Source organism: Bombina bombina, chromosome 3, assembly GCF_027579735.1.
Source record: "Bombina bombina isolate aBomBom1 chromosome 3, aBomBom1.pri, whole genome shotgun sequence".
Classification (NCBI taxonomy): domain Eukaryota; kingdom Metazoa; phylum Chordata; class Amphibia; order Anura; family Bombinatoridae; genus Bombina; species Bombina bombina.
The window spans coordinates 1,254,425,802-1,254,441,456 of NC_069501.1; the positions used below are offsets into that span (position 1 = coordinate 1,254,425,802).

Below are 15,655 nucleotides of genomic sequence, written 5' to 3' on the forward strand. Positions count from 1 at the left end.
CTATCTCTTTCTTTCCAAGGTAATACATTATTTGGTTCTCAGTTGGATTCAATAATTTCAACTATCACTGGGGGGAAGGGAGTTTTTTTGGCTCAGGATAAAAAGCCTAAGGGTAAATCTAAAGCTTCTAACCGTTTTCGTTCCTTTCGACATAATAAGGAACAGAAATCGAATCCTTCCCCAAAGGAATCTGTTTCCATTTGGAAGCCTTCCTCAAATTGGAATAAATCCAAGCCATTTAAGAGATCAAAGCCAGCCCCAAGTCTGCATGAAGGTGCGGCCCTCATTCCAGCTCAACTGGTAGGGGGCAGATTAAAAATTTTCAAGGATGTTTGGATCAATTCGGTCCAAAATCATTGGATTCAGAGTATTGTCTCTCAGGGGTACAGAATAGGATTCAGAGTAAGACCGCCTGTGAGAAGATTTTTTCTCTCACGCATTCCAGCAAACCCAATAAAGGCTCAGGCTTTCCTGAAGTGTGTTTCAGACCTGGAGTTATCAGGGGTAATCATGCCAGTTCTGTTTCAGGATCAGGGTCTGGGGTTTTATTCAAATCTTTTCATTGTCCCAAAGAAAGAAAATTCATTCAGATCAGTTTTGAATCGATATGTAAGAGTACCAATTTTCAAGATGGTGACTATAAGGACTATTCTGCCTTTTGTTCAGCAAGGGCATTATATGTCCACAATAGACTTACAGGATGCATATCTTCATATTCCGATTCATCCGGACCACTATCAGTTCCTGATATTCTCTTTTCTAGACAAGCATTACCAATTTGTTGCTCTTCCTTTTGGCCTAGCAACAGCTCCAAGAATATTTTCAAAGGTTCTCGGTGCCCTACTCTCTGTAATCAGAGAGCGGGGTATTGCAGTGTTTCCATATTTGGACGATATCTTGGTTCTCGCTCAGTCTTTACGTTCTGCAGAATCTAACACAAATCAACTAGTGTTGTTTCTTCAAAGACATGGTTGGAGGATCAAGTTCTTTGATTCCTCAGACAAAGGTAACCTTTTTAGGTTTCCAGATAGATTCACTGTCCATGACTTTGTCTCTAACAGACAAGAGACGTTTGAAATTGGTTGCAGTCTGTCGGAACCTTCAGTCTCAGTCATTCCCTTCAGTAGCTATGTGCATGGAAGTTTTAGGTCTCATGACTGCAGCATCGGACGCGATCCCCTTTGCTCGTTTTCATATGAGACCTCTCCAGCTTTGTATGCTGAACCAATGGTGCAGGGATTATACAAGGATATCACAATTAATATCCTTAAATCCCAATGTTCGACTTTCTCTGACTTGGTGGTTAGATCACCATCGTATAATTCTAGGGGCCTCTTTCGTTCGTCCAACCTGGACTGTGATCACAACAGATGCGAGTCTTTCAGGTTGGGGAGCTGTTTGGGGATCTCTGACAGCACAAGGGGTTTGGAAATCTCAAGAGGCGAGATTACCAATCAATATTTTAGAACTCTCTGCAATTCTCAGGGCTCTTCAGTTTTGGCCTCTGTTGAAGAGAGAACCATTCATTTATTTTCAGACAGACAATATCACAACTGTGGCATATGTCAATTATCAGGGTGGGACTCACAGTCCTCACGCTATGAAAGAAGTATCTTGGATACTTGCTTGGGCGGAATCCAGCTCCTGTCTAATTTCTGCGGTTCATATCCCAGGTATAGACAATTGGGAAGCGGATTATCTAAGTCGTCAGACTTTACATCCGGGAGAATGGTCTCTCCACTCAGATGTGTTTTCTCAAATTGTTCAGATGTGGGGGCTTCCAGGAATTGATCTGATGGCATCTCATCTAAGCAAAAAACTTCCCAGGTACCTGTCCAGGTCCAGGGATCCTCAGGCGGAAGCAGTGGATGCATTGACACTTCTGTGGTGTTATCAACCTGCTTATATTTTCCCACCTCTAGTTCTTCTTCCAAGAGTGATGTCCAAGATCATCATGGAGCAATCGTTTGTGCTGCTGGTGGCTCCAGCATGGTCTCACAGGTTTTGGTATGCGGATCTTGTTCGGATGTCCAGTTGCCAACCTTGGCCAATTCCATTAAGGCCAGACCTTCTATCTCAAGGTCCGTTTTCCCATCAGGATCTCAAATCATTAAATTTGAAGGTATGGAAATTGAACGCTTAGTTCTTAGTCATAGAGGTTTCTCTGACTCAGTGATTAATACTATGTTGCAGGCTCGTAAATCTTTTTCTAGAAAGATTTATTATCAAGTTTTGAAGACTTACATTTCATGGTGTTCTTTTCATAAATTCTCTTGGCATTCTTTTAGAATTCCTAGAATTTTACAGTTTCTTCAGGATGGTTTGGATAAAGGTTTGTCTGCAAGTTTCTTGAAAGGACAAATCTCTGCTCTTTCTGTTTTATTCCACAGGAAAATTGCTAAACTTCCTGATATTCATTGTTTTGTACAGGCTTTGGTTCGTATCAAGTCTGTCATTAAATCAATCTCTCCTCCTTGGAGTCTTAATTTGGTTTTGAAGGCTTTACAGGCTCCTCCATTTGAGCCTATGCATTATTTGGACATTAAACTACTTTCTTGAAAAGTGTTGTTCCTTTTGGCCATCTCTTCTGCTAGAAGAGTTTCTGAATTATCTGCTCTTTCTTGTGATTTCCCTTTTCTGATTTTTCATCAGGATAAGGCAGTTTTGCGGACTTCATTTAAATTCTTACCTAAGGTTGTGAATTCTAACAAAATTAATAGAGAAATTGTTGTCCCTTCTTTGCGTCCTAATCCTAAGAATTCTTTGGAGAGATCTTTACATTCTTTGGATGTGGTGAGAGCTCTGAAATATTATGTTAAAGCCACTAAAGATTTCAGGAAGACTTATTTGTTATTTGTTATCTTTTCTGGTTCCAGGAAAGGTCAGAAAACTTCTGCCGTTTCTTTGGCATCGTGGTTAAAGCTTTTGATTCTTCAAGTTTATTTGGAGTCGGGTCAAGCCCCGCCTCAGAGAATTACAGCTCATTCTACTATATCAGTTTCCACTTCTTGGGCTTTTAAGAATGAAGCTTCAGTTGATCAGATTTGCAAAGCAGCAACTTGGTCTTCTTTGCATACATTTACTAAATTCTACCATTTTGATGTATTTGCTTCTTCGGAAGCAGTTTTTGGTAGGAAAGTTCTTCAGGCAGCTGTTTCAGTTTGATTTTTCTGCTTATGATTTAAGTTTTTCTTTTTTGAGAATAAACTTATATTTGGGTTGTGGATTCATTTTTTTCAGCGATATGGCTGTTTTTATTTTGTCCGTCCCTCTCTAGTGACTCTTGCGTAGAGTTCCACATCTTGGGTATTGCTATCCCATACGTCACTAGCTCATGGACTCTTGCCAATTGCATGAAAGAAAACATAATTTATGTAAGAACTTACCTGATAAATTCATTTCTTTCATATTGGCAAGAGTCCATGAGGCCCACCCCCTTTTTTATGTTGGTTATGATATTTTTGTATAAAGCACAATTATTTCCAAATTCCTTTGTTGATGCTTTTTACTCCTTTCTTTATCACCCCACTTCTTGGCAATTCATTAAACTGAATTGTGGGTGTGGTGAGGGGTGTATTTATAGGCATTTTGAGGTTTGGGAAACTTTGCCCCTCCTGGTAGGATTGTATATTACATACGTCACTAGCTCATGGACTCTTGCCAATATGAAAGAATTGAATTTATCAGGTTTATATTATGTTATGTGTGTGTATATACTGCATATATATATATATATATATATATATGTGTGTGTGTGTGTGTGTATGTATATATATATATATATATATATATATACACACACACACACACACACACATATATATATATATATATATATATATATATATATATACGACATATTGGTGTGAATCCCTGTGTGAAATGGTCGAGGGGGAGACTTCCATCGACGAGATACAGGATAAGATTAAGGCGCTGAAGGTCACCCAGTGGCGTCACTAGGGGGGTGCGGGCCGCCCCTGGGTGACACCCTCCAGGGTTTTGCATTTTATTGAAATTCAATGAAATACAATGTAGAGATGCATAGATTTTTTTATTAGAGGGGCCAGCATTTGTGAACATTAGTGGGACCGGGGAAGTTGTAGACACTTCATTTTTTTGAGCCAGTGCTGCAATTTCCACAAATAGTTTTCCAGGCTGCTTTTGCTTGTTTGTACTTTGCTCCTCCACTGCCAAATTTCACTATGAATGTTGTGGGCGTGCCGTGGGGCTTGCAAAGTTGCGCTGCTAGCCTAAACCTGCCTGCCTATCTGTGCTCACTGGCACCTGACCGCATGACTGTCTGACACTGTCTCTAAAGCGAAGGAGCCATGTATGATGCCCACCAGACTGGAACAGTTACGGTACATTAAAGTTCACACTGAAAAGGTAGGAGGGGAGGGCAGGCGGGGGTCTGGCCCGGGGCTGTGCACTGACAGACTTGGAACAGAGTCAGAGAGCAAAATTTTCATAGTTTGCGCGCCTAAACCTTTTCCTTAGTGATTTATTTTTAGAGTGCTCTGTTTATCTTTCATTTGATGCTCTTCTGAGCCAGGGAGCATCTCTAGGCATGAGCTTTATAATTAATGCAGTGCAGTTTACATATTTTGTATGTGTGTGTATCTGAGTGTTTTTGTGTGTGTGCCTGAGTGCTTTTGTGTGTGTGCCTGAGTGCTTTTGTATGTGTGCCTGAGTGTTTTTGTGTGTGTGCCTGAGTGTTTTTGTGTGTGTGTGCCTGAGTGTTTTTGTGTGTGTGTGCCTGAGTGTTTTTGTGTGTGTGTGCCTGAGTGCTTTTGTGTGTGTGCCTGAGTGCTTTTGTGTGTGTGCCTGAGTGTTTTTGTGTGTGTGCCTGAGTGTTTTTGTGTGTGTGTCTGAGTGTTTTTGTGTGTGTGTCTGAGTGTTTTTGTGTGTGTCTGAGTGTTTTTGTGTGTGTGCCTGAGTGTTTTTGTGCGTGTGCCTGAGTGTTTTTGTGTGTGTGTCTAAGTGTGTTTCCGAGTGTTTGTGTGTGCATCCGAGTGTGTTTTTAAGTGTGTTTGGGTGTTTGTATGTGTGTGTGCCTGTGTTTTTGTGTGTCTGCTTTCTGGGGGGAGGGGGGGTGACACCATAACGTACCGCACCGGGTGACACCATAACGTACCGCACCGGGTGACACCAACCCTAGTGACGCCACTGAGGTCGCAAATTCTTTCATCTATGATGCCAATATGAAAATATTCGCCTGAACACTAAGGTGTCAGGTTTTTCCATTTTAGCTCACATAGCTCTGTGGCTAAATTCTTGGTCTGCGGACATGACCTCTAAGTCGAGGCGGTTGTCCCTGCCTTTTAAAGGAAAAATTCTGTTCGGTCCAGGATTGGATTCGATCATATCCACGGTTACGGGAGGCAAGGGAGCTTTCCTACCGCAGTATAAGAAGGCTAAACCTAAAGGATTTACTTTTCGTCTCTTTTGTGAGGACAAGGCCCAGCGCCAGCAGCCCGCCACAAAAGCAGACCAGTCTAAGGGAACTTGGAAGCCGGCTCATTCTTGGAACAAGTCTAAGCAGAGCAAGAAGCCCGTAGAGACAAAATCGTCATGAAGGGGCGGCCCCCGACCGGTCTCCGGACCAAATAGGGGGCAGATTATCTCTTCTCAGAAGCCTGGTTGCAGGACGTTCAGGACCCTTGGGTTCTGGAAGTTGTCGCCCAGGTTTACAGGATAGGGTTCAAAACCCATCCACCCAGAGGCAGATTCCTCCTGTCAAACCTGTATTCAAGACCAGAAAAGAGAGAGGCCTTTCTAGAGTGTGTGAGGGATCTCTCCTCTCTCTGTGTTATCGTACCAGTACCCCAAGCAGAAAGGGGTCTAGGGTACTATTCAAATCTTTTTGTGGTTCCAAAGAAGGAGGGCACGTTCCGCCCGATTCTGGACCTAAAGTGTTTAAACAAGTTTCTGAGTGTTCCATCGTTCAAAATGGAAACAATCAGATCTATTCTGCCCCTAGTTCAAGAGGGACAGTTCATGACAACTATAGACTTGAAGGACGCTTACCTTCATGTGCCAATTCACAGGGACCACTTTAAGTTCCTAAGATTTGAGTTTCTGGACCAACACTTCCAGTTTGTGGCCCTTCTCTTTGGTCTGGCGATGGCCCCCGAAAGTCTTCATGAAGGTTCTAGGGGTGCTACTTGCAGTGGCCAGATCCAGAGGCATTGCAGTGGCCAGATCCAGAGGCATTGCTCTGGACGACATCCTAATCCAGGCACCGTTGCTCAGTCTCACAGAGGATCATTCGAGGGCTCTTCTTCTTTTGCTCCAATCTCACGCCTGGTTCCCAGCAACAGGGTGGAGTTCCTGGGCACGATTATAGACTCAATGTACATGAAAATATTTCTCACAGACCATCGACGCAGGAAGATTGTGTCCTCTTGTCTTGCCCTTCAGTCCTCCTCAAGCCCCTTATTGGCACAGTGTATGGAGGTGATCGGACTCATGGTTTCCAGCATAGACGCCATTCCATTTGCCTGGTTCCATCTCAGACTTCTTCAATTGTGCATGTTGAGACAGTGGAATGGCGATCATTCAGATCTATCACAGCAGATATCCATGGATGCTCGGACTCGGATCTCCCTTTCTTGGTGGATCCGTCCGGAGCAACTGTCCATGGAGGCATCCTTCTTGAGACTGTCCTGGGAGATTGTGACCACGGACGCGAGTCCGGCAGGATGGGGAGCTGTTTGGAGTGCCACGATGGTACAAGGAAAATGGTCCTGGGAGGAGTCTTTTCTTCCAATAAATATTCTGGAACTACGAGCAATCTACCAATTTTCTGAAGGCATGGCCTCCTCTGGGGTCGTTCAGTTTCATCAGATTACAGACCGACAACATTACCTTAGTGGCTTACATCAACCATCAGGGGGGTACGAGGAGCTCCCTAGCCATGAGGGAGGTGTCTCGGATCTTGGAGTGGGCGGAGTCCCACAGCTGCTCGCTCTCAGTGATTCACATTCCAGGTGTGGACAACTGGGAAGCAAACTTTCTCAGCAGACAATCCTTCCATCCGGGGGAATGGTCTCTTCACCCCTAAGTGTTTGCGGAGATTTGTCTCACTCAATTGCAAGCTACCCCGATACAGGTAGAGGTCCAGGGATCCCCAGGCAAAGCTGATAGATGCCTTAGCAGTGCCTTGGGGGTTCAGCCTTGCTTACCTTTTTCCGCCATTACCACTTCTACTTCGTGTAGTGGTACGCATCAAACAGGATCGAGCTTCGGACATTCTGATTGCTCGATCATGGCCACGGAGGACGTGGTTTGCGGATCTGTTGAGGACATCTTCCTCTCCGCTGGGGAGGTTACCCTGTCACAGGGATCTCCTGGAACATGGTCCTTTTCAATATCAAAATCTCGATTGTCTGAGGCTGACTGCGTGGAGTCAGCGAAGAGAGGCTTTTCTGAAAGTGTAATTGATACTCTAATTCAGGCAAGGAAGCCAGTCACTCGTCGCATCTACCATAAGGTGTGGAGGACTTACTTGTCCTCGTGTGAGAAGCATGAATATCCTTGGCATAAGGTGAAGGTATCCAAGATTCTGTCTTTTCTCCAAGACGGTTTGGAGAAGGGTCTTGCGGCCAGTTCCTTAAAGGGACAGATTTCGGCATTATCCATCTTGTTGCATAGGAGACTCGCTGAGCTCCCTGACATATAATCTTTTGTTCAGGCTCTGTCTAGAATCAGGCCTGTCTTTAGACAGTCTGCTCCCCCATGGAGCTTAAACTTGGTCCTTAAGGTATTGCAGAAGGTTCCGTTTGAGCCTATGCATTCCATTGACATTAAGATTCTGTCCTGGAAGGTTCTCTTCCTGTTGGCCATTGCATCGGCACGCAGGGTATCTGAACTGGCTGCCTTGCAATGTGAGCATCCTTATCTGTTCTTCATGTGGATAAGGCTGTGCTTCGCACTGGTTTGGGGTTTCTTCCCAAGGTGGTGTCTAACCGTAACATCAATCAGGAAATAGTTGTTCCTTCTTTGTGTCCTAACCCTTCTTCTTCTAAGGATAGGTTACTTCATAACCTGGATGTGGTTCGTGCCTTGAAGTTCTATCTTCAGGCTACAAAGGATTTCAGACAGTCTACATCTCTTTTTGTGGTGTATTCAGGGAATTGCAGGGAAGGGCAGAAAGTCTCTTCTACTTCGTCCTTTTGATTGAGGAGCTTGATTTGCTTGGCCTATGAGACAGCGGGACATAAGCCTCTTCAGAGGATCACGGCTCATTCAACTAGAGCTGTGGCTTCGTCTTGGGCCTTCAAGAATGAGGCCTCTATGGAGGAAATGTATAAGGCTGCTACCTGGTCCTCCTTAAACACTTTTACAAAGTTTTACAAATTTGACGTTTTTACTTCTGCGGAAGCTGTTTTTGGGAGAAAGGTTTTGCAGGCTGTGGTGCCCTCAGATTAGGGTTTCGCCTTTTACCCTCCCGGTTTCATTCAGAGTCCTCTAGAGCTTTGGTAGGGAGGAGAGTCCACGGCTCCCGCCCGTATATCCGATGGTCAGACCTAAATTTAATTAATCTTCTGGCACCATTTATACCCTGAAATTTCTCCTACTGTTCCTTGTTCCCTCGTCAGAATGACTGGGGGATGAGGGAAGTGGGGAAGGTAATTAAGATTTTGGCTGGGGTATCTTTGCCTCCTCCTGGTGGCCAGGTTCTTAATTCCCCACAGTAATGAATGAAGTCGTGGCCTCTCCTCCCCACGATGGAAATTAAATTATCAGGTAAGCATAATTTATGTTATACACACACACAGAGAGGTCGAAAAATATTACTGTCGTTTACTAGTCAGGGGTTTAAAGGCTACTAGCCCAGAGGGATAAAGTTACTAGTCCACTCTAGATAGGAAAAGTTACATTTCTAAGTTTTACACTGCAATTTCTATGTCATCCAGGACTAGCAGGTCACTCTTACGAGGCACATGTTAAATTCAATTGCGCTGGATCGAACGCGCTTACTTTCAAGTTGTAATATGCGCGCTTCTTCCGATGCTCGCAAACAGATGCGATAAACTTGATATCGCTTGCATGCGATTTTGCTGTGCTTCATATTAGAGCAGTGCTCTCAAAGTACAGGCCCTGGGGCCATTTGCGGCCCCCAAGATAGTTTCATATGGCCCTTCCTTGTTTGATAGATAAACCATTCATTTGGGCTGTCAATTCTTTTTTAAGGGTTCTAAGAAGTGTAGCTAGTTGATGTTCTATATAGGCACTCACATGATAAATAAAAATACAAGCCTCCAATGTAGACTCCCACCATGCACTGCTTGGATAAATGTCACTTTTAACATTGTTATACAGTTCCAGAAGAATCACTTCACTTTGCACTCACAAGATAAATGTAGACAATTGTGTATGTCTGTTGTGGCTGCAACTCCCACCATGCACTACTACTTGGGTAAATGTTACTTCCAGTTCCTAGTATATCTAGCACTTACTCAGTTCAAGCGGCCCCCATGGGCGAAGAACACTTGGCCAGTGGCCCCCAGATACATTGAGTCTGATACCCCTGTATTAGAGAGAGTCTCATTATGTTACCTGTCTAATATATAGCGATTCTACTCCTTTAATCTGACAGTAAAGGGGCATTTAAAGTAGTTTTTTTAATATATTTGCATAATATATATCTGCAATTTCTCCCATATCTCAAAGTAAGTATTGGAAAGAAAAATAATACATTTGTTTAGCTTATAACATCATTATTTATCAAAGCTTGTTTTAATCTAATTATATATTGGAAATGAATTGCTGCACTGCAAATTGAAATGTTTTCATATCATTTAAATGGTCCTTTTTGGGTATCGCAATTTGCATTGTTTATCAGCTCCCTTAAAAAGACATCTGTGTAGCGTGTTGCAGGGTTAGTGTAACAGAGCCTCCAGCTTCTCTGGGGCCATGAGAAAACCACAGTTTTGGGTAAATTGCAGGAATTGCTAGAAAAATATACATTTCAAAGTTGTACGTGTTTAGGTTTTGTTTTTTCAGCTACACATAATTAATCATTTGTAGAGGGAAATAAAAATTAGATTTAAAGGGGCTTACAAAAAAGAAAGAAAAAGTTGTTCTAATGTATTAATTTTTTAGTGCACAAATAGTTATGTGTTTAACCCCTGCTGAGCACATCTGGTGAGCCAATGACAGTAGACGTGTGTAGCGACCAATCAGCAGCTATCTCCCAGTGCTGCATTGCTGCTTTTGAACTGACTTTAATTATCTGGTTAGCCCCTTTGTATAATTGTATGCAAGAGACAGTGTAATAATAGGTTGCATTATGTCCCTTTAATATTAGTGGAAGAATCCCTACAGTACATGTTTATTTCCTGGAACCATTTTTATATTATAAATAAACAACTTTATATTTACACTTCACAATTAATAGCTGTAAATCTGATAAAGCCTCTAACAGTATGAATATGTCCCAAGCGAAACTTGCGTTTGGCAGATATGGTATGTTGTTATGTAGCTCGCTCTGGCATTCACAAGGTTAAACATGTGTGTTCTTGGTATGAAGTGACACGACCTTTACATGTGTGTTCTTGGTATGAAGTGACACGACCTTCACATGTGTTGTCTTGGTATGCAGTGACACAACCTTCACATGTGTTGTCTTGGTATGAAGTGACACGACCTTCACATGTGTTGTCTTGGTATGAAGTGACACGACCTTCACATGTGTTGTCTTGGTATGAAGTGACACGACCTTCACATGTGTTGTCTTGGTATGAAGTGACACGACCTTTACATGTGTGTTCTTGGTATGAAGTGACACGACCTTCACATGTGTTGTCTTGGTATGAAGTGACACGACCTTCACATGTGTTGTCTTGGTATGAAGTGACACGACCTTCACATGTGTTGTCTTGGTATGAAGTGACACGACCTTTACATGTGTGTTTTTGGTATGAAGTGACACGACCTTCACATGTGTTGTCTTGGTATGAAGTGACACGGCCTTCACATGTGTTGTCTTGGTATGAAGTGACACGACCTTCACATGTGTTGTCTTGGTATGAAGTGACACAACCTTCGCATGTGTTGTCTTGGTATGAAGTGACACAACCTTTGCATGTGTTGTCTTGGTATGAAGTGACACAACCTTTGCATGTGTTGTCTTGGTAGGAAGTGACACAACCTTTGCATGTGTTGTCTTGGTAGGAAGTGACACAACCTTTGCATGTGTGTTCTTGGTAGGAAGTGACACAACCTTTGCATGTGTTGTCTTGGTATGAAGTGACACAGCCTTTGCATGTGTTGTCTTGGTAGGAAGTGACACGACCTTTGCATGTGTTGTCTTGGTATGAAGTGACACAACCTTTGCATGTGTTGTCTTGGTATGAAGTGACACAACCTTTGCATGTGTTGTCTTGATATGAAGTGACACAACCTTTGCATGTGTTGTCTTGGTAGGAAGTGACACGACCTTTGCATGTGTGTTCTTGGTAGGAAGTGACACAACCTTTGCATGTGTAGTCTTGGTATGAAGTGACACAACCTTTGCATGTGTTGTCTTGGTATGAAGTGGCACAACCTTTACATGTGTTGTCTTGGTATGAAGTAACACAACCTTTACATGTGTTGTCTTGGTATGAAGTGACACAACCTTTAAATGTGTTGTCTTGGTATGAAGTGACACAACCTTTACATGTGTTGTCTTGGTATGAAGTGACACAACCTTTACATGTGTTGTCTTGGTATGAAGTGACACAACCTTTGCATGTGTGTTCTTGGTATGAAGTGACACAACCTTTGCATGTGTTGTCTTGGTATGAAGTGACATAACCTTTGCATGTGTTGTCTTGGTATGAAGTGACATAACCTTTACATGTGTTGTCTTGGTATGAAGTGACACGACCTTTACATGTGTTGTCTTGGTATGAAGTGACACGACCTTTACATGTGTTGTCTTGGTATGAAGTGACACAACCTTTACATGTGTTGTCTTGGTATGAAGTGACACAACCTTTACATGTGTTGTCTTGGTATGAAGTGACACGACCTTTACATGTGTTGTCTTGGTATGAAGTGACACGACCTTTACATGTGTTGTCTTGGTATGAAGTGACACGACCTTTACATGTGTTGTCTTGGTATGAAGTGACACAACCTTTACATGTGTTGTCTTGGTATGAAGTGACACAACCTTTACATGTGTTGTCTTGGTATGAAGTGACACAACCTTTACATGTGTTGTCTTAGTATGAAGTGACACAACCTTTACATGTGTTGTCTTGGTATGAAGTGACACAACCTTTGCATGTGTTGTCTTGGTATGAAGTGACACAACCTTTGCATGTGTTGTCTTGGTATGAAGTGACACAACCTTTGCATGTGTTGTCTTGGTATGAAGTGACACAACCTTTGCATGTGTTGTCTTTGTAGGAAGTGCCACGACCTTAACATGTGTGTTCTTGGTAGGAAGTGACACGACCTTAACATGTGTGTTCTTGGTAGGAAGTGACACAACCTTAACATGTGTGTTCTTGGTAGGAAGTGACACGACGTTTGCATGTGTGTTCTTGGTAGGAATTGACACAACCTTTACTTGTGTGTTCTTGGTATGAAGTGACACAACCTTTACACTCAATAAGGTTTCTTTGATCCTTCACAGGTTGACAGACGTGTGGTTAACCAGTTAGCTGCTGCGTACGAGCAGGACCTCCTGCCACGGGACTGCACGCTTAGGATTGCCGTTGAAGACTCTGACAAACATCTATTGAAAAGTAAAGGACGGGCCCAGGAAGAGCAAGATACAGAGAGGAAGGTACCTAGACTGCGTCTGGAGATTGTAGAGCAGGGCAGTAAGAGTCGGAAGCTGAACATCCAGCAACCCCTCACCCCAGAAGACGTGGCATTCTCCAGATGACTTTGGTGGAACAGTTCAAAGACCATTTAGTTTGCAGAATCCAGTGACAGCCATGTGATAAATAAACATAGAGACTGATTAGGATTCATCAGTGCTTTGTCATTTGATTATGTGACATCGGATCAGTGGAACCGTAATCTTCATTGGCAGGAGACCTGCTGCTTCACTAAAGTTCTCAGTGATCATAATATTTCACCCATTCAATCACTTTTTGTTATAGGGAGATGTGAATTCTAAAATGTAAACTGGAGATTCAGTGGACAGCGTTACTTCATGACATCTTCCCCCTGATTAGTTGATGAGTCATTGCACCCAATACAGCTGGGTTTTTTTTAATTAATGTACAATATTTTATCTGTTCACTTTCTGTGGGTAATTCTAGATACATGAAGCAAATATTTATCCTTATATGCCAAGATAAAGTGATCAGTGCAAGTGCATTCACTGTTCTGTATTCTTCATGCATAGATTATACAACACTGCAAAGTAACAATGCTGAGCCGAGAAGCCGCACAGCTTCTCTCATACCAGCTGTAAAATGATCACTGCAAGTGCATTCACTGTTCTGTATTTCTTTCCTAAGATATGGAGAGTCCACCATGTCATTCAATTACTAGTGGGAATATCACTCCTGGTCAGCAGGAGGAGCCAAAGAGCACCACAGCAAATCTGTTAAGTGTCACTCCCCTACCCTTAATCCCCAGTCATTCTCTTTGCCTCTGTCAATGGAGGAGGTGAAGTTTGGTGTCTGAAGAAATGAATTCCTTTTTGGTTACTTTTCCCTGCAAGCAAAGACTTGGGTTTAGCTTAATCTCTTCAGTAGAGTAGTGGTGGCTTTTAAGCAGTTAAGTCGTGAGGTAGTTATTGCTTTGTTTCCTAACACATTGCTGCCCATGGTACAGAAAGTCAGAGTTAGTTACTCTTTCTTTTTCTACAGGTCTCTGTAAGGAGTATGTGTCCTTTCATGCCTTGTGAGCTGTCTTCCTGCTGGACAGCTAGACTGCAGGTAAGGGCTTTTGTCTTCTAGGTCTTGGGGACTTGCACTTCAGAAGAATATGTCATATGCAGTAGATGGGGACGTTTTAAACTCTTTTATACATGATTTTCTTTGGCAGTGGGAAGGCACATTATGTATTTTGAGACTAGGGGTTAATCTTCTCTTTATTGGGACGTTTTTCCTCTTTGGGCTAATTTCTCTTGTTAAGTGTGTTCAGTCCACGGGTCATCCATTACTTATGGGATATATTCTCCTCCCCAACAGGAAGTTGCAAGAGGATCACCCAAGCAGAGCTGCTATATAGCTCCTCCCCTCACATGTCATATCCAGTCATTCTCTTGCAACCCTCAACAAAGAAGGAGGTCGCTGGAGGAGTTGGAGTTTTTACTTAATTATTCTTCAATCAAAAGTTTGTTATTTTAAATGGCACCGGAGTGTGCTGTTTTTTTCTATCTCAGGCAGTATTTGGAAGAAGAAACTGCCTGCGTTTTCTATGATCTTAGCAGGCGTAACTAAGATCCACTGGCTGTTCTCGACATTCTGGGGAGTGGGGTAACTTCAGAACATGGGAATAGCATGCGGGGTCCACCGCAAATGAGGTATGTGCAGTACAATATTTTCTGGGAATGGAATTGACTAAGAAAATACTGCTGTTACCCGTATGATGTAAGTACAGCCTTAAATGCATTAGTAGTGACTGGTATCAGGCTGATAAATGTATGCACAATAGAGTTATTTTCTAGGGACTAGAATTTGACTGTGAAAATACTGTTAATACTGAAATAATGCTTAAGCCTTATCTGCAGTGGTAGCGACTGGTTGCAGGCTTAGTAATAACTTTGCATGACATTTAAAGAAGTTTATTTTCAAAACGTTTACTGGCATGTTATTCGTTTTGTGAGGTACTTGGTGATAAATCCTTTGGGCATGAATTTTTTTCCACATGGCTAACGTATATTTCTACATAGAAACCGTTATATCAGGTCTCCCACTGTTGTAAATGAGCGGGAGGGGCCTCTTTTTAGCGCCTTGTTGCGCAGTTAAAATTCTAGCACAGTCTTCCTGCTTCTTCCTCCTTGATCCAGGACGTCTCTAGAGAGCTCAGGGGTCTTCAAAATTCGTTTTTTGAGGGAGGTAATCAGTCACAGCAGACCTGTGACAGTGTGTTAGACTGTGATAAAAACGTTTTATATTAATTTGATATCCGTTTTTTTTGGGTACTGAGGGTTAATCATCCGGTTGCTAATGGGTGCAATCCTCTGCTAATTAATACATTTAAAGAATTGTTGACTATAACTGAATTATTCTTTAGTTACTCAACTGTGTTTTTTAAAAAGCGCTGCAGCGTTTTTTATATTGCTTGCAAACTTATTGAAAGTATTTTCCAAGCTTGCTAGTTTCATTGCTAGTCTGTTTAAACATGTCTGATACAGAGGAATCTACTTGTTCATTATGTTTAAAAGCCGTTGTGGAGCCCAATAGAAATATGTGTACCAATTGTATTGATGTTACTTTGAAAAATCAATCTGTACCGCTTAAAAAATTATCACCAGACAACGAGGGGACAGTTATGCCGTCTAACTCTCCTCACGTGTCAGTACCTTCGTCTCCCGCTCGGGAGGTGCGTGAGATTGAGGCGCCAAGTACATCAAGGCCCTTACAAATCACTTTACATGATATGGCTAATGTTATGAAAGAAGTGTTATACAATATGCCAGAGTTAAGAGGCAAGCGCGACAGTTCTGGGTTAAGGACAGAGCACGCCGATGACA

General features: G+C 42.5%; 1 protein-coding gene across 3 annotated transcripts in view; it reads left to right on the forward strand.

Moving 5' to 3' along the window:
- Positions 1-13,326, forward strand: part of CLPB (caseinolytic mitochondrial matrix peptidase chaperone subunit B) — a 540,105-nt gene extending 526,779 nt beyond the window's left edge. For all 3 annotated transcript variants that reach the window (XM_053708781.1, XM_053708783.1, XM_053708784.1), the window contains one exon: positions 12,632-13,326. In XM_053708781.1, coding sequence (XP_053564756.1) covers positions 12,632-12,886 — 255 coding nt within the window. In that variant the 3' untranslated portion in view covers positions 12,887-13,326. The remainder of the gene's footprint in view (positions 1-12,631) is intronic.
- The last annotated feature ends 2,329 nt before the right edge of the window (positions 13,327-15,655 follow it).